Here is a 19,967-nt window from a genome sequence, read left to right on the forward strand (position 1 = left end):
ACTGCCCCCTCCAGCATAGTCTTCTTGTAATCCTGCACCCGAACTCTAGCGTGTGGCCAGGGGGCTCCTCGGTTGCAAACACCCACACTCATTTCCGCGAGGGAATATACCCAGGCAAGTCCCGCAGCCCAGAAGTTGACAGGCAAAAGCGCCCCTGTGGGTGACAGTTGGTCTCCAGGATGCTGGTTGCCCCAAAATCAAGAGATTGACTCCTCCTTCTTCCTCCAAGGTGATAGGGCAGGTCCTCGACCAATAAGAGAGCAGCAAGGCGGGCTCCAGAACCGACTTCCGGGTCACAGGGCGTGCGGGTGAGAAGACTGAGAGAGGCGTAGTTTCCGTCCGTAGCAGGCTGACGGCAGCGGCAGCTGGAGCGGTAGCGGCGGCGACTACGGGAGCGGGAGTCACGAGTCAGTCCCAGCTCCCGCTTGTTCTTCCGCGAAAGTGAGGAGGCTGCATTTGTCTCTCCCGCGCCCTCAGCCCCTTTGTCTTGCGGCGGCCTGACGCTCTCGGGTCTCGCGGGGTTCGGGGAGAAGGGGCGCGAGTTCCGGATTTCTCTGTTTTCTTGGGAGGGAAAATGCGCGTCGGGGTGGCAGGGCGATGGCCCCGGAGTACGCATGCCCGGGCTCTAGAGCCGTGCAGGCCCCTCCCTTCAACGGTTCCCTGCTTCCGTCTGAAATGCCTGGCAAGTCAAATCACTCCTGGCCTCAGTTTCCCTATTTGTAAAATGAGTTTTTTGACAAATGACCTTGACAGTCCTTTCCGGCATAAATTTTGCTATAAGTTCGACTGGCGATAATAGCTGGAAAGAGGATTTAGAGCCAGAGGAGAGAGGTTCAAATCCGGCCTTTGCTAGTAATAATCCTGGAAAACCACTTCTCTCACAGCCGCAATTTTCTGTAAAGTTAAGTTAAACTCATAGAATTTCTATGGCCCTATAATGTTTGGATTTTAAAAGCTTTTGGCCTCTGTACCTTGTCAGCGCTTCCAACTTCAAAAGTGGTTTTCTGCTGCAGTCTTCATTTTGCTGATGAGGAAGCTGAGGTAGCCTTGGGAGTGAAATGGTAGCCCAGATTATAATAAACTCAAATTTATATTATGCTTTCTTATATACAAATTGCTTTTCCAAAACCAGGTAAAGTGGGAATGGCAAGGGATAATCAAAAGTAGAATTCAAACCAGAATTCAGTTGCACTATATTTCTCCTATTCATTCAGTGGAAGCAACCTGCCTTTGGTGCCCTTATTTAGAAGTCAAGTGTTTGTGTCTGTGCCTAGACTTTTAGAATTAAATTGAATGATTTTGCTAATGCGGCAGGGAGTCCAATCGATATGGAATGTTTGAAGGCAGAAATGAGATGCTTGTTTTTTTTTATTTTACCCTCTGTGCTATTAGTCTCCCTCAAAATAGTATTACTTTTTCAGAACCAAAGTTTTATTTCATGTAGGAAAAAAGTCATATTTGAAAAGTTAAGAGTCACTTAGGATCAAATTCAAGTTCAGTCTCTGACAAGCCCTACCTCACCTCTACCTCCTTACCTTTTTTCCTTTGGAATAATAATAATTGACAATAATAATGATGGGATAACAATAATTGTTTCATTACCTGTAAAATGAGATATTTGTACTACTTATCTCACAGGATTAGGAAAATTGAGTTTTTGTAAAGCATTGTGTAAAACTTAAAACCCTAGTATTATTAGTTTTACTAATTAGTACTCTATTACCATTATTAGTAATGGTGTTACCATTAGTATCACTAATACTACTATTAGTAGTAATAGTATTACTATTGGTATTACTAGTTTCCCAGTGATTCACTTTTAGATAGAAAATCTGTAATCATCAGAAAGGACCCCATAAATGCTGAACATATGTGCTTCAGCTAACCCATGCACTCACAGCTCCTGTATTTTTGGTTTTTGTTTGTTTTTGCTTTGCCAAATCAATGCACTATAGCTGAATGGTAGATTTTAGGGAGATTAGGGTTTGTTTTCCTTTATAAAAACCACTATACTATGAAAAGGATAGTGATAGGGACTGGATCTAAGATTTCACTGGTACAATGAGAAAACTAATATTGCAGGTTTTTGCCTCCTTTTCAACTCAATATTTATGAATAATAAATATATTTTTAAAAATAACAGTTTGCTATACAGAAAGGACTGCATCTTGCCATAAGAGGCCAAAAGCTTTTAAAATCCAAACATTATAGGGTCATAAAAATTCTGTGCATTCAATTTAACTTTACAGAAAACTGAGGCTCTTAGAGGAGTGATTTATCTAGAATTATTAGCTGAATTGCTATCAACTATTTCTAGAAAAACACGAATTTAGTACCAAAGATTGAATTACAGAATTATAACTTCTTAATGATTAATATAGCTCATAAGAAGCTGGTTTGATTTTTTAAAGGGCATTTTGAGAAAAATATTTGTATCTTTTAGTTTATTTTCCTGGTTAATTATCTTGTAAATAGTCACTGAGTAAAGGTATATTTGCAGAAGCAACTTTTTACAGTTTGCAATAGAATTTGGTCACTCAAAGTATAATTTTTATAGTCCTAAAACTATTATTTATCATATGTGTTGTAATTTTTCCTTTCACCAGAAAATGTTCATTTCCATATGGCAGTACCTCTATAGGCATTTTTTTCGATTTTGGATGAAGTGGATCTTGCGATTGATTACCAGAAAATGTGAACTACAGCGAATCTGTGATAGTTTTATAAGTGGAGAAAGAACATACAAAATGGGTAATATACTTTTAAAGTAAAAAATGTTTGTTTAATATTCATAGTAGATTCACATAAGTCTTGAATTTTTCACTTGTTTCTTACATGGTAGGCACTGTTTGTCAAAAAATTAAATTTTATTTACTTTGATCATTCTCCCTCTTCCCTTCCCTCTCTCATTTTCACTCTTAAAAAGAGGAATGGAAGAATGCTTCATCCAACTTTACCACACACTTCGTAGCCTTTAGTCTTTGAGATTGTTACACTGCAATTAAAATAGTATAGTTGATTATAATTTGGATCTGCTTAGGCATCTTTCTTCCATAATCAGTTCCACAGTGCTTGAAGAATGCTTTAAATAAGGTAGCAGATGTGTGATAAAAACTGGAAGAGAATTTGAATATGATTGAAAAGTTGTATTTATGTTTAGTATCTTTAGTCCAGGGTAAGAATAGCCAGGTACAACCCCAGTTTACTATTCTTCTTACCACATTACAGCAACTGGTGGGATTGTGAACTTACATTGTCACTACCAGGGGACCCAGCAAAGATAAATAGGACTTGGAACTTAGAGGTAGAAGACCACTACCAATAGAGGCAGAAGACTTTTTTTCCTCTTGAGTTAAGTGTAATCAGCTGGCTACCCATTTTAAATCCTTTACTTGCCCTGGGAAAGAGCTAAATGTTTTCCTTTTAAGATGCCTTTAACAGCATTGCTAATGGGGAGAAAGTAGCTGTCAGGAGTTTTTCTTGATTATTTCTTAGAATATTGGGAAAGATAAGATGCCAGGCACAGAATTAAGCAAGTAAATATAATTGGTGCTAGTTGGCTCAGTGGATTGAGAGCCAAGTCTAGAGACAGGAGGACTTGGGTTCAAATTTGGCCCCAAACTCTTTCTAGTTATATGATCCTGAGCAAATCACTTAACCCCCATTGCCTAGTCCTTACTGCTCTTCTGCCTTGGAACCAATACTCAGCATCAATATTCTTTACATTTAACTTTGTCATTCGTGGGAGAGAAATGCTGTGAATTTTAGAGATGACAGCTTTTTTCATGTCTGAAGAAACTTTATTTATGCTCCCTATGTTATTTGTATATTTTGATTCACTTATTCCCTCAAATTCAGTATCTACCCGATGACATATCATGTAGCTAAGAGGATAGCCTTATTGCTTTTCCTAGGTTGGACAATACAGTTCCTTATAATTCCAAAGAATTTTTATAATCCCTAGACTCCTTTGTACATACAGACTTGGTTTAATATGGGACTCTGGCATTATCTCTGGTCTGACTATAGAAATAACTTGAAATAAACTAATTTTCTCAAGTTTTTGCATTCAGTAATTACTCAGATTCTTATCCAGTGAAACCTCACATCAGAGAGGCTTCCCCTCCCCCCCATTTTCAGTTAGATTACTTATGTTTATAGTCATAATTTTAGAGGTTGTCCTATCAAAAAATGTGATTCTTATTTTGATCCATATTGAATTTATCATATAATTGCTAAAATACTTTGGTATTTGGTCTGACATTTTGACTATGATAATGTTTATAGACATAAATTTGCTAATATGACATAGCATTCAAATCATATAATTTTTGTTTTTTCATTTCAGAAATTGCTTTGGAATTCTCAAAAAATAAGGTAAGATCATGTCAAGATTAGATTTCTTATATTCATCAACTTGGAAATATATTACCTTTAAATTCCAAAAAACTACTTTATTTTAGATTTTATATTTCTCATTGTCATCAGACTACATATTGACACAATTACAGTTAATTCGGATTCTTTTCCTTTTCTTATCTGTTATACATACTTTAAAAATGTTTTTGTGAATAAATAAGTCATTAAAAATAGAATTTTTGCAATTCTAAAGATTCTTTTTGGCTTGACAGTGGTAAATCTAGCTCTGGGAAGTACAGAACTTTTGAAAGAAGACTTCCTACAGATCCCTGTGGCCTGATAGAATGTTAGAGCAAGAAGGTACCATAGAGATCATTTAGTGTTTTTCATGCATTTTTTTAAATGAATGAGGATCCTGAAACCCAGAAAGGTGAAGAACTTAGCCTAAGTTTATACAGCTAGTCAGGGGCCAAACTGGGACCCAGACCTACATGTTCTGATTCCAAATGCAGATCTCATTCTTCAATAGCACATTTCTTCCTTGAGGTTCTGCATCTCAATGTGGATGGCTAACGTGGTCCGAGATAGGTAAGGATAGACTCAGCTAGTTAGAGGGCCCTGGCTTTTTACTCCAAAGGATGTCATACCAGTTCTCTACATTAATTTTCTATAGGATACTAGTTCTCAATTTTTTTTTTCAGTTATACAGACTGCTTTGGTGGAATAAATTGCAGACTATCTTTATTGCTCTCTTTTACGACTACCAAAAACGTTAGCAGATTTAATGGGAGAAGAGCATTACTTTTGGTGAGCTGCCAGTGAGGCATAGAAGAGAATCCAAGAATTTTATTTGTCAGAAAAAACCTGCATATATTGCCATGTTATAAAAATTAAAGCAAGAAGCTAGCTCCAGTTGAATGATTTGATCCCAGTAATCTGAATAACCTGTGGTCCAAGAGGACTACACTTTGGGTGCTTTTGTTACCTGTCTTAGAAGTGAGCACATGTTGGCTTCCACTGGATCATCTGTAGCAAATAGTACCCCACTACCCTGCCAGGAAGTTTGCTGAAGTCTCCAGACACCCAGCCAACAAAATCCCTGCAGAGCATCTGAGAGCTGGCTGTAGAAAAGGAGTGGGGGTGGGGCAGTGATTGCACATGAAATTTATTTCTCTCACTGGATTGAAAAGCACTAGGGGTTTTTTGTTTATTTTTGTCATCTGATAATTCACCAGAACAAAAAGTACCATAATCACCTGTTTGATTTTGGCATTCTATAAACTGAATGTCATGTATTTATAGGCTCTTTCTAACTACAACAAAATAATTGAGGCCTCAGGGGTTTGCTAACTTGTGGCAGAAGCACTGGAACATATTGGACAGGGGTCTGACTTTGATGTCAGGAAGATTTGGGTTCACATCCTGTCAAGTTATTTGCAGGTCATGGAATAGGATAAAAGGAATGTGGTTGGGATCAGGAGGGTCAAAGACAGACTTACAGACAGACGCAAGGCCTCTTGCTGATCAGTGACAAAGTTTAATGATTTCAGATAGTTTTATAGAGAAAGTGATTTAGGCTAAGGGATTAGGTAAGCTTTTTACATGGACAATGGTTATTAATGATTTACAGTCTTAGTACAATGTCTTAGTTTACCTCACCGAAACTTAGACACAGTTTTCTATAGGATAATAAATCACAGGTAAATATGTAACCATCTAGTCCAGATTCTCAGGGAAATATTTACGTCAGAGGGTAGAACAAGGACGCGGCAGGGAGGGGTAGAAAGGAAGGGTTTGGGGGCTCAATGTGATACCTAGGCTATATGTTCAGCTGTTTCTAAGTTATGACTGTGATTTTACTGGGAGCTACAACAGCCTGTAGAACCTGAGGCACTTGAAATCTGAGTGTCCCAGGCTGCTTTGTAGGGCTATGAGATACAGAAGAGACTGAGATCTAAGTGCCTAGAGTTCTCTACATCAGAAATTCCCCACATTGGTAGGAAGATTTCTGAGGTCCAAACCAGTCTGCCCCCTTACTAAATAAAAACAGAAGCTCATTGTGCTTACCATGTTACAGAGTATGTGACTTAAAAAAAAAAAGAAAATCAAAGCATATTCTTCAGAACAAAGTTAAATTTATTGAAGAGATCATGGGATTTTCAAACCAGAAAGGTTTGTGGAGGACAGTCAGTGTCCTCACTTTACAGATGAGAAACAAATTTATTACATATTAAACAATATGCCAGGCTTTGGGAAATAATCAAGTCTAACAAGTGGTTCTTGTTCTCCAAAAGCCTTTGATCTGGGAAGACAGAACTAACATGCAAATCTGTTTACTGGATAACATTCAAGTGCTACTAGGTTGAACTTGCTTTGTATACTAGGATTTCAAAGAAAGCAGAGGGCCAGAGTATTTGGGGAGGTTAAAGAAAAGTATTTAGAATACATATGTATTTAATAGTATAGTTAATAGCTGTATTAGGAGAATAACAGTTGCTCATATTTCTGCCCTAAGTGTTACAAAGAGCTTCTTCCCAATAGCCCTGGCTGGAAAGGTGTTACAGCATTATACCCATTTTATCCCTGAGAAAACTTGAGGCCCAGGCAGGTGAAGGCCTAGTCCATGGTCCTGGCTACTGTCCGTCAGTTGGCAGTCAAACCCTGCATTCATAAGTGTACCTTAGCCTGCCACTGCCTAAAAAATAGTTGACTTGTTAGTATTTCATTGTTAGAAGACAACATACTTTAATATTCTAAGCTGTAAAGGCTTAGATTACTAATGACATTTTTGAAGGAACATAGAGAAAACAGAAAACATCAAGAGGATGGGGTGAGAGGCATAGAGTGGTACCAAAAACATTAGAGTCAGAGTGAGCTTCACACTCCATTGCTGATACTACATGGAGGACCCTTCACCTTCCTGGGCCACAATTGTCTCCTTGGCACATTTGAGAGACTGTGACTAGCCTCTATTGGCTTTTCTAGGTATAGCTCTATGATCCTATGGCCCGGTTTAGATCTATGTTCCTTTTTCTGACTGTGCTAAGCCTTTGCAAAGTGTGCCAGTGCATGGGAAAAGCTTTTGTTGTTTTATAACTTTTAATAATTTAGGACATATAAATGTTTCATTCTTATATACCATGAACAATAAAATCCAATTCAGGTTCTATAATTGAAGATTTGTAAACATTCTAATGACCTGGCCTACACGCCTTTGCTCTATGAAGAAAAGGTTTGCTCTAGAAATGCAAGGCAAAATAACATTTAAAATATTTAAGTTTCAATTCATTATAGAACTACTCATTTACATGTGATAAGTAAACTTATATGTAGATGGCAATGTTTGTTGACTTGAAGGCGATTATAGATTGAGGGTATGGGTATAGAATTTGTATTAGAGGAGAACTTGCCCTATGACTGCACTTGAAATCAGGTGTATAAGAAACAATAACTGGCTGCCAGCAGCCACAAACAAATATATTTGTGGGTGAACACTCAGAAGGGAGGTTGAAGACTGAGGGAGAATGGATGATGAGGGAAAAGGAGAGGGGAAACAAGAAAGCAAGAAAGACTCAGAGATTTAGGATTAAACAACTCCTGGGCTCCAGTGAGTGAGTGAGAGAGAGAGAGAAAGAGAGAGAGAGAGTCCCTCTGAAGGTGGTTAGAGAGAAGGGACACAATAAAGAAAGACTCAGAGACAAGAGAATTGCAGCAAAAGTGCTCTGGTGGTGAAGAACTTCCTCCTGTATGGGCATACTCATTTTTATTGGGATTACAAAAAGGAAGGGGGAAGGTACAAAGGTGGTCTGACAAGTTAGGTAATTATCACAAAATGCACACTGCCAGCTAATGCCCAAAATCAGGAGCCTAAGGCATACGAGTTTGTCTAATAGCTATGTTAATCAATTGTTGTTGGTAAAATAAGGATACTGAGACATCTGGTCAGTCTTCTGGAGTGTATGTAGCCTCAGGGCTGGGTTTCAATTTGACTAGGCTAAGTATTGAACCAAAGCCATAGAACTTAGCTTGGTAAAAATGAGCTTGCAGCTCATAAGCGTGGTTTTTGAGTACCCCTAAAATATAATCAAATTTTCTATATGCCTGGACTGCTACAATAACAATGCTATGCTGAGGCCAGACTCTAGGTCCCTCCAGCTGGTGTCTTCATCTCGTGATGTCACCCAAGAGCATCTGCTTCACAGATAACTTGTTTTGAAGAGTAGATGGGATGATCATAATAAAAATGTAATATAAGATACCTTGTAAACCTTAGAATGCTATATAAATGCCAGTTATGATGATGAGGTATGAAGAAACCATAATTGTCATTAGTGAGTAATTTATGAATCTCTTATTTAGATTAAGCCTTTCTTGAACATGGTTTATCTTTATCTTGATCTACCTCCCATTGAGGAGTAATATTTACCACCAGTTGGGCAAAGTAGTCCTTTTATTTGTTCTTAGGTACTTAGTTCACGCTTTAAGAACTTGTTGAAATGAAGGCGATCGTGGTTAGTTCTGCAATCACAAAATTTTATGAATAAATTCTTTTTGGGTCTAGCCTTGAAGATTTTATGGTCTTTGATCATAGGTGTTCTTTCAGTCTTCATATTTTGAGAAGGATGCTATTTTTTAGTCTCAAACTTTACATATCGCTTATTAATCATACTCACTTTTATTTTAAATACTGTACATACTTTTGCTTTAAGCAGCTTATACTAGTAAATGGTGGATCATTTTGTGGAGGGAGATGACAATAAAGGAAATCAGCTAAGGCTTACATTAGTTCATACCTTTTTGAAGGAACATAAGGACTCTGAGGTTTGAAGTGGAGAAATGGAGGGTAATTGGGGACATCTTAGACAAAGCAAGAGAATTTGTAGAGAAAAAAGGCATAGGGACTCTTGTTGGACTGAAGTTTGCTTATTAGGTTTTTATCTCCATGACTGTTAACTTCAATATGCTTAAATGATATTAGCTTCCAAATTGAATTTAAAATGGGATTTTAAGTTTAAAGATTATCAATTTTCTCCCTAAACCATTCTTCCTCTGACTTTTTCCTTTTTCTTTAAGGTCACTTTCATTTTTTCCTAGTCCTCCAAGTTTGTCACCTCATAATTATCATTGCCCCCGAGGTTTCCCTGTCTCAGACGTCTATAAATAGATAGATAATATGATTCACATTATTTTATATATTATAACATTATCTAAATATGTCCCCTTTTCTCTTACATGATTATAACCATCCCAGTTCAGGCCCTTATCACTTCTCACCTGGACAACAGCCACTTAGTGTTCCCTACTTCCTTTTTCTCAGTTATCTTTTATTTATTTATTTGTGTGCTTCCTATATCTTCCTAGTAAGCTCAAGATCAGAAATTATTTTGGTTTTTGTCTTTGTATTCCCAGGGCTCAGCATAGTGTCTTACATGTAATACATGTTTAATATTGAATGTGTTGAATTGAATTAATGGCTCAAATCCTCCTGTTCTTATATTTTAGCTTATATTTGTTAACTATAAGTTTTGCCTTCTTACCTTCTCTTTAAAATATTGATAGGTTTTACAAAAGGCTACATTTGTCAATCAAAATAACATAGAAGAATGTGTAGAAGATATAATGAAAGAAAAGAATATTAACCCCAAAAAGGACAAAAGGTATGGAAGCAGCTTGGCGAATGTTTTGTATTTCTATTTTGTTGTGCTTGGGTTTCCTGTGCATTAGAGATGTTATAAAATTGTAGAGCTTGGGATTAGAGATCATCTAATCTAAACTTCTCATTTATCAGGTGAAGAAACTCAGCCTTAGAGAATTTAAAAGAATTGCCCAAGGCCACACAGTTAGTTAGTGGTAGAATCCATGCTCTCACTCTGTTCTGTTTCCAATCCAGTGTTCTCTCAGTGTACCCCAAGGGTTCTTTAGGGTGGATTATTAAGAAGTACTAAAGTAGATTTGTTAAGAAAGTGGTGAAATCCAAGTGATCATAGGCAAAAGTCATTTATGGAATTAAAAAGGATGTGAAAAGCTTTTTGTCTTTTTTCATTAGATTGAATACTTTGACATTAACCTTCTGCTAGTAGGGAGAGAAACAATTGCCAGAATAAAAACCCCCTATTTTGCTAGTGACCTGTTTATCTCACTTTTTGGGATGGGCCAGTTTGGCAATCTGGTGAAGCTTATGGGCATGATGCTTTTAAATGTCTAAAATAAAATACATAGAATTATAAAGGAAACCAATTATATTGAAATTCATATATCAAAATACATTTTTTTTAAAGTTCATATATACTGGTTATGAAGCTGATCTTTTTTGGCAGGTCTTAGAAAAGTCTTCTTTACTTGGTGTTTTTTTCTTTGCTGCCTGTGTAGGCCTGGCATCTAAAGGCAAAATAGGTGAGCAGGGTTTGTTTTGACAGCATAGCAACAGCAAAGCCAGGAAAGTAAAATAATCTTGTCTCTGCCCTCAATTTGCTTCTAGTCTAGAGATAGATAAACCAGGTACATAACCACAATAAAAGGCCTTACAAAGCCTGTGTCATGAATGGTCTAAGTAAAGTATTTTGGGGAATTGCTACAGTATTAGATGGTCTGCAGCTTCATAGAACGTGTGGCATTTTGAACTGCCTCGAAGGAGCAATAAGATTTCAAAAGGGGAAAATGGAGGTGGAGAGGTTTGTGTTGGGTGGCAGTTTTTCTATAAAATAATCAGATTGATGTAGATCATTCCTAAAATCCATTCCATCTAAATTCTTTGGAAAGAAAGAGTAGGAAGTTTCTGTTTGAGCAATATGAAAGACCAGTTTAGATGAAGCATTTTAGATCTGTGGAGTGACATAAAACTAGAAATGTCAAATGCCTTGAATGCCTAAGGAATAAATTTGAACTTTCTGTTGGGTACTAGAGACCTTTTGTTATAGGACATTGAGGACAAAAACTCTTATAATAAGGTTTTTCTAGTATTTCCAATAGTATCTTTTTTGATGGAGTTCAAAATAGAATTGAATTTCTTGATGTATCAAGTATTCTAACAAGACAAGTATATACTCAGCTTTCCATTGGCTATAAAGGGATTTTCTGCTTTTGCATGAAAGGATGTTTTTATTCTCAGCTGCTTTGTGGACTTTCTTTGTGGGAGTGGGAAGGTTTAAAATAGCCTCAGTGTTTTGAATTAAATAAATGCAGCCTCTTTCAACTCCTTACTACCAGATCTGCTCTATATGTCATTTCTCTGCTCTATATGTTTTAGAATTTAAACTCCCAGAGTATTGGGACTTGATCATTGTCTTTGTTCTTCCCCTATTCTTGACTTTTGTCTTGAGTTATTGTAATAGGTTCTTAGTGGGCCCCACCAGCCTCCTCAAACCTCCTCCACATGGCTGCCTAATTGCTCTTTCTCATACACAGATCTGATTTGCCATTCCCTTTTACCTAAAGCCTTTTGCAATCTGACTGCAGCCTGTATTCTCAGGCTTTTTTCATATTACTCTCCTTCCTCCATTCTGTTCTAGCCAAATTGCTCTGCCTGCTGACATGTTTTTTCAGCTTTTCCCTTTCTCTCTGTTCCTTTGCTCAGGCTGTCCTTCATTCCTTGAATGACCTCCTTTTTCTCTCCACATTGTAGAATTCTCAAGCATCCTTCAAAATTCAGATTCAGTGGAATAAAAAGTGATTAGATATTTTTTGTCAAGAATCTTGCCTCACACCCTCAATTCTCTTGGTCTTTTTTTTTTTTAACCCTTACTTTCTGTCTTAGAACAATACAGGTATTCGGTTCCAAGGCAGAAGAGAGCAGTAAAGGTTGAGGTTAAGTGACTTGCCTAGGATTACAAAGTTATCCAGGTCCACCTGACTCCAGACCTGGCTCTCTATCCACTGAACCACCTAGCTGTTTCTTCCCTTTGTCTTTTCCCTAATAGCTTATCTTCATTGCCAGTTTGCATGCATAGGAGATTTGAGTATTTATTTTAAAAAGTGGTTTAGGGTCAGAAAATCTTGGTTTCAAACTATAAAGCATGAGTAATATCACAAATACAGTTCACTTTATTCAGTTTTTCATGGGTTTAAAAGCACTAAATAGTTTCTTCCAAGTGCTTTTTATTATCACTTACCTCTAGTCTGCAGGTGCTTCTTGGGAATTAAGGTCTTCTAGTTAGTTGCCATTTGTTTTCTGGAGAACTGAAATTTTCTTTTGACCTTGAGTTCATTTGTTTGAAATTGTGCTAATTTAAGACTGATTCCTCTCCTAAGCTGACTGATTCTCCTATGGCATTTCTTAGGAAGTCTTGTCATTCCTCCGATCTCTGGCTTTTTAACTTTAGCTTTCTAGATGCCTTTTTAGCACACTCTGTCATTGATCATCTCACCTCTGCCTTTTACATTGATTTAGGATTCTCGTGATCTTACTCTACCCTACTCTTTTAAATTTCATTTTTCCTGGCTCCTTAAGTGTATTAACATATTAGTTTTTTACAGCTCTCTCCCTATTATTTAGTTTGTCCAACTTATTGACCATTTTCCTTAAAACTGTTCCATTTAGTCATTCATGCCTGCTAACACATTTGCATGTTAAAGGAAAACAATATTGACTTACATTAAGCAGGGAAAATACTTAGCCCACGTTTGAGGAGGGTTTATATTCTCACAGCCATGTATTGTTAGTCCTTTCTTTTCTTCTTGCCCTCTTTCACATCTTTCCTTTTTTCCTCTTCTTTCTTTTATGCTGATTAATAATACTACTATCTACAAAACCAGCAATATAATGTTTACTTGAATTGAAAGTCATAGTAGCCTAGGCAATAGTCCAGGCTGTACTTAATTTATAGGGAGCTTAGCTGGGTAATCTTTGAATGGTGGCTACTTTCTCTCATGGCAAGGCCATCTTACCCATTGTTTTTGTTCTGTTTATACATTTCAGGTTTAAAGTCTGCATGAAAGCATGCTTATTGCAGATATCTGGCTATAAGCAGCTCTACTTGGATGTAGAAAATATAAGAAAAAGTTCTTACGATTCTAATAACCAGTATCACGAGGAGCTACTATTGAAGGTGAATTTTTATTCTCTGTTAAGAATTACTGCAATCTAGAAAAGAGACTCCATTAAAGATTGAAAATGTTTAAGGATGAACCTGCAGATTCTGGATTCTTACACATTTCTCCTCTTAAAGATATGTATATATTAATTGTATTTCAGTGACATTAAAATTTTTAATACATATTTTAATGCCTACTGCTTGTCATAATGAGATGAATTATATGGAAATGTCTTTAAAATATATTAATTTTTCTTTAAAGAAAGATCCAAGTGGAATTTTTTGCTAACTTCAGATTTTCTTTTCTCATTTATGTATGTAATATACATGTAAATTTAGCATTCTTTTCATTCCACTCCTAAGAATGAATGTCTTTCAGAGTACTGATGACATAGCAGCAGCCCTTCTGACATTTTGTGTGGTGTTATTCAGTACTGAATACTATCACAAATCTAGTAAAATAAATTTGATGATTAGAACAGTTGGGTAGAAACATTTTCTTATTTTGTATCACTCAGAATACTCCATTAATTATTTCTAATGAATGTGCAGTGTGAAAACCATAAACGCCATGGAGTTTTAGAACTGAAAGTGATCTTAGAGATTATTCAGTCTAGGCCGGTGGTATCAGAATTCAAATCTAAAGGTAAAGCTCGGTAGCTCAGTGGATTGAGAGCCAGGCCTAGAGATGGGAGGTCCTAGGTTCAAATCTGGCCTCAGACACTTCCCAGCTGTGTGACCCTGGGCAAGTCACTTAACCCCCATTGCCTAGCCCTTACCACTCTTCTGCCTTGGGTATTGACTCCAAGACGGAAGGTAAGGGTTTTTAAATTTAAAAAAAGAATTCAAATCTAAGCTTCAAAAGGGTCCCTATGAGCTGCAGATTGACTTTGAAAACCACATATTAGCATGATCTGTGTGTTTTTATTTATTAAAATAGTTCCCAGTTACATTTTAATTTCGTTCCTACTCAGGAGCCACCCCCATCCACCACCCCCACCTCGGTCTAGGTCCCTCATTTTACTGGTGAGGAAATTGAGATCTAGAGTGACTTTGTCTTGCCAAATGTTTTATTTCTGGGTACCTAGCAGAGTTGGAAACAGAACTTGAATCTCTTAACTTCACATCTAATGTTCTTTCCACTTCATCATTAGTGATGACTGCCACCTATAATTATGTGAGAGGACTTGATTCCTGTTTCCTTTTTTTTTCCTGTTTAGGGTCATTTATCCACAGAGGACCCATCAAAAACCATGTATAAGTAACAAGTAGCTCACAATTGACATAGAAAAGAAACAAATCTAAAACCTTACATTTTGCATAAAGTTGACTTTGAAGTTAAAGACTGAAGTAGAAAGCTTCATTTAGTATATAGACTTGAAAGTAGATTTGACTGGAAGCAGCTAGGTGGCTCAGTAGATAGAGAGCTGGGCCTAGAGTCAGGGGATCCTGGATTCAAATTTGACCTCACATACTTCCTGGCTGTGTGACCTTGGGCAAATCATTTAATCCCAATTGCCACTTTTCTGCCTGGGAACCAATGCATAGTATTCATTCTAAGATGGAAGGTAAGGGTTTTAAAAAAAATAGATGACTTCAATTTGGAATAGCATACTAGGTGGGATAGGGTTAGGGCAGGGCAAAGGAACAAGAGCTCTGCATATGCTCTTCTGTTTCCCATCTCCTATTCTCTCTGTCCTGTCTCCCAAGCAATCCTACTCACTGGCTGACCCAAGTGAGTTGATTTTCATACTTTTAAGTAGTAAAATATAAGAGCTCATCTCCTAACAATATCCAATTCATAGAGGGCTTAGCAACTTTCTCCCTTTCTCTCCCCATCCCAGAATAGAATTCAGATTAGTAGTGGCTTTTCTACTCCTGCTTGCCTCCACCAGTCACCCACTCTGCATTTGCTACAAATTCTCTAGTTAAGATGGAAATATAGTTGTGATCCTTAATAAAAAAGGTAAAGGTTAGGGTGGGCAGGGGGCAATCTTAGAAACTTATTGTAGACCAGATAAAAAGAGAATAAGGGCCAGATGTGTTCTTCAGGTTCAATTGGATTTGTTTTTTTTTAAACCACTGTTCCAAATCAGGTTCAAAAGTTTCAATTTTCACTAACATAGCAAAATATTGTATATATGCAGGAGTGAGTTATTTAAAAAAATTTTTTAAGATGCTTTGATTCTGTTAGTGAAATGAAAAGAATGCAATAATAACTTTTGTCTTTTAATTGGATTTATTGCCTTTCTTCCCCATTTGTGCCTGTTTGTTCTTTGCATGAACTAAAATGGCATAGAAAAAGCCCAACTGTTTTGTGTGATGAACTGTTTTGTGTGATGTATGTCTCTTTTTGATCTTCAGTTTGTTTTCAAGTGTAATTTAATAGCTACCAGTATGCTGATATTTTTTATGACATCATTGTTGGTCCCAACCTCTTTCCTCCTCCTAATTAAGGATTAGAATAACTTTAATTTTCCCTACAACCCACCTATATGCTTAAACATATTTCTTGCAAGAAAAAAATGGCTAATACCAAACCTTGACCTGGGCTGTGCTTGAACTAATTCCTTTAGGGCAGGGGCTCTTACTCTTCTTTGTGACATGGGTACTTGGGAAGTCCAATGAAATCCAATTCCCTAGTAGAAGAATCATGTTTTTAAAAGTATAAAGTAAAGCAGAATCACAAATAAAAGTATTTATATTTAAATATAGTTATCAAAATATTTTTGTAAAGTTTCCCAAATCTCAGCTCAAGAACTGTTAGTGTATATGTTACAACTGATACCTCAGTGTATTAGATTTCTCTATATTATTTATTACTTTTTCAAGATCCTCCATTCATTATTTGACTTATTTATGTTTAGAACAATCAGTGAGAGAAAAATATGATGATTAACCAGATTTAATGTCAGTATTCTATTTCTCCAAAGAGTAACTTGAAAGTTTAAATCCATTTTACATGCTACTAAGAAAAAAAGAAACTCTTGTAACCTGTTGGCAGAGACTATTTCATTTGACCTGATTAAATTAGGTATTATTGAGGGATAGGGGTTGGTAAATTAAGGACTTTGATATTATTTATAATATGGAAGCATATTTGTTCAGCTTTGGAGTCTGCTGATGCCTTATGAAAAACTGAAGGCTAGAATCACCAAGCAGTGGTCTGACATTGGTTTCCAAGGTGATGATCCCAAAACAGACTTCAGAGGCATGGGCTTGCTGGGATTAGTCAATCTTGTGTAAGTGAAAATACATACTTTTCTTTCTTTTAGAAATGAAATTGTGTATCTCAACAGTCTGATTAAATTTTAAGTTTCTTTTCCATATCTCTGTACTTTGTAAGTGCCTTCACAGTGAGCAGCATTTTTGTGTGTTCTGGGCAAGGCCTGAGAACAACTGAAATGTATTTTGTGTATATTTATCTGCCAGTACCATTTCTTTCCGTACTTTTTGATAGTTCCCTTTTAGAATTTTCCTAGGAAATATATTTTTGTACTAAGTATCTAGCTCCTGGCTCTCATACATTGATTGCCTTTGGACTTATTGCCATTTGAAAAAAGAGACCACTTTAAGGTAATGGGAATCAACATCCTCATTGCTCTTAGGTGGTGGTGTATGATTTGGTAAAAAGGACACCTTTTAGCAGAGAACTGGGAATTGGGAGATCTGTGTTCTAGTCTCCCCTTTGTGGATCAGCCAGATGTATGGAATTAACCTTTCTGGTCTGCAGTTTTCCTCAACTGCAAAATGGGAAAATTAAAATAAATGATGTCTTAGGTCTCTTCCTAGTGCCAGTACTCTGGTTCTCCTGGCTCTCCATCACCTGATTTAAGTTCTAGACCTCACAGCTCAAAACTGTGTCCTCTTATTTTGACTTCCTTTCTGTTTGTGGTACTAGTTCTGTGAATTCTTGGCCTGGGCAGGTGCATCAGATCCCTCTAGGCTCCTCCAGACATTTGCTAGATTTGTGGATAATGACTTAGCTTGGCAAGTAAACTGTGAGGTTCTCATTTTGTCTAGTTGACTAGAGCAGCTTTAGAAACGTGTTCTATATTTCTAGGTATCAGTAATATAGGAGACCTGGAAAGGAAAAGCTGCCCCCAGATTATTAGATTCAGCAACATCATTTGTATAAGCTGTTAGTCTGCTGTTACTGACCCCTTTTATGAGAAGCTAAATAAGGGCTTATGTTATGAAAATAATGTATTGTTAAAGGGAGGATGATAGCTTTCACTATGCAATATGGGAAAATGAATTTGGAAATTGAGTAATTTGTTTTCATTTGATGAAAAAGTTATCAACAGTTACATAAATATTCAAGTAGGAGATAGATATTCCTAATGGTTATCCCTTACCCTGTTAACTTTGCATAAGCAACCTTGCTTCTAGATCTTATTCTTTAGATTCAGATATGAGCAAATCTATAGAATTTTATTCTAAACTCTGGTTAGAAATTCTGACATATTTTAAATGATTCTGAATTGGGAAAAAAATTGAAAAGCTACTATATAGTAATTTAAAAAATATTATTTCAGTTGAGAAGCTCTTTGTTCTGTGTTGTGGTTTTGTGTAATGCCTGATGACACCTAACATTAATTTTACTATGGAATTTCTAATTTGCCTTTTGATAATATTTCTGTTGTGTCTTTTTAGTAAAAATCTTTTTGACTGTTTCTGTTACTTTGTCTTCCTAAATTTAGTAGCTATACTGCAAAAAACCCACAGAATTTCCTTTTGCAGTCTTTAATAGTTAGATCTGTTGCCCATTCAAAACAGTGAGCACTTCCTGTTCCTTGCCCAACTTTATTACCAGTTATCTCATTTGGTCATAAGTGGTAATGTGATATAGGGATAGAGCTCTGAACTTGTTGGCAAGAACATCTGGGTTTGAGTCCTGCCACAGGCCTTTATTTTCTAGTTGGGCCCATCCCTTAATTACATGGAACCTCAGTTTTCTGTTCAATAAAAGGTTCTGAGTTGTTTGTGAGGATTAAATGGAATAATGTATATGAAGAATTATAATTCTGAAAAGGGTAAACCAAAAAAAAAGTAAAGGAAAAGCATCTGAAGTGGAAAGCACTGAAATTGAGGCCAAAAAATTGGGAAAAGAAGACTAGAAATAAACAATCTGAGCATTGGTAAAGAAAAGTATAAGATAGTGTGCTTACTTTTTCCTAATCACTAGTTCTGTCTCTTGATTTGAATAGATAAATATACTAAATATCAATCCTTAGTTAAAATGGAGATAAGGAAAAAGTGAATAAGTAATGCAGAAAATGGATAGGGGGAACTTTTGAGAGTCATTGTACCTCTGTACCACTGTAAGTAAACATCATAGTTTGATTAATGAACATTTCAAACGGATTCTGAATTATCTTAGAAGCACACTATAGAAAAAGCCTACCTACTATAGAGATTTAAGTCTAGTATACTTTAATTTTATATTTGGGATATGATGTGAAAAAATCAGAGAACCAAAAGAGATAGATGTAGAATAATAATGCATTTTCATAGCTCTTTCCTCACAATAACCCTTTTCGTTACATAGTACAAGTAGTTTTGTGGGCATTTTATAGATGATTCTTAGAAATATTGTTCTCAATGTCTGAACCAAGGTCTCTTTGATTCAGCACTCTTGAGAAGATTTCCTAATGAGAAAATGGAACCAATGAGAAGATGAACTTGGTTTGAATTCTTTTCTAGAAGAGAGAACTTAATGAGAAATTGTTATGTCCTTTGAAAGTTTTAAGGGCTACCTTCCCTCAGTGCAGGGAATTTAGAGAACAAAATGATAAGGAAAAAATAACTACTTTTCATCCCTTTCTCATTCCCCTGCTTCCAGGTTGGCTGATGAAAATTTCATTTATTACATACTTAATCCAAAAAGTCAAGAACACAAAATGTAGCTATATGTTAACATTGCAAAAGAAATATAAGTGGGGGTGACCACCCCATTAACATCAAGCTCTTTGGCCATAACACTTGACATGTGCCAGTTATATGCATGGTATTAGGCTAGGCACCAGAGGACATAAAGACCAAAAAACCCTGAAATTGCTCCTCCTCTCCCTGACCATAAATTGTGCCAGAAGGCTGTAACATGATACACAGAAAAGTAAATGCAAAGTAATTTCAGGAGGGAGAGAATACTAACATGAGAATCATCAGGAAGACTTCATGTAGGAGGTAGGCCTGGAGATAAGCCTTTAAGGAAGGTAAAAAATTCTAAAAAGTAGAGGCAAGAAAAATATACATTCTAGGCAGGGGGGATAGCTTGTCATTTCTGCTGCTGCTGTTCAACTAATTCTTGTCCAGTTCTACATTTGGTTGGGAACAAGGTGAAAAGCTAAGTGTAAGATGGCATCATGGTCTTTAATTGTTTTCTGACTTTCTCAACACAACATTCAAGGGACATAGGCTTGTTGAAGCAGAGGAGAGTTAAGTTAGATGTAAGGAAGAGCTCATGGCCAGGTTACCTTACAGAGGAAAGCCAAGGCATCTATTTCAGCAGAGAGCTTCACAACTTCACAACAAGATGACTTGGCTACATTCTGCCTTTTTAGGTAGCCACAGGTC

At 36.6% G+C, this 19,967-nt stretch overlaps 1 protein-coding gene across 1 annotated transcript in view; it reads left to right on the forward strand.

Annotated features, from left to right (window-relative positions):
• Nucleotides 1-304: 304 nt before the first annotated feature.
• Nucleotides 305-19,967, forward strand: part of ELMOD2 (ELMO domain containing 2) — a 29,066-nt gene continuing 9,403 nt past the window's right edge. Inside the window, exons 1-6 of the mRNA XM_001367403.4 lie at nucleotides 305-441; nucleotides 2,607-2,751; nucleotides 4,349-4,377; nucleotides 9,919-10,016; nucleotides 13,274-13,403; nucleotides 16,497-16,630. Of these exons, the coding sequence (XP_001367440.1) occupies nucleotides 2,610-2,751; nucleotides 4,349-4,377; nucleotides 9,919-10,016; nucleotides 13,274-13,403; nucleotides 16,497-16,630 (533 nt within the window). The 5' untranslated portion in view covers nucleotides 305-441; nucleotides 2,607-2,609. The remainder of the gene's footprint in view (nucleotides 442-2,606; nucleotides 2,752-4,348; nucleotides 4,378-9,918; nucleotides 10,017-13,273; nucleotides 13,404-16,496; nucleotides 16,631-19,967) is intronic.

The sequence above is a fragment of the Monodelphis domestica genome, chromosome 6 (genome assembly GCF_027887165.1).
Source record: "Monodelphis domestica isolate mMonDom1 chromosome 6, mMonDom1.pri, whole genome shotgun sequence".
Taxonomy (NCBI): domain Eukaryota; kingdom Metazoa; phylum Chordata; class Mammalia; order Didelphimorphia; family Didelphidae; genus Monodelphis; species Monodelphis domestica.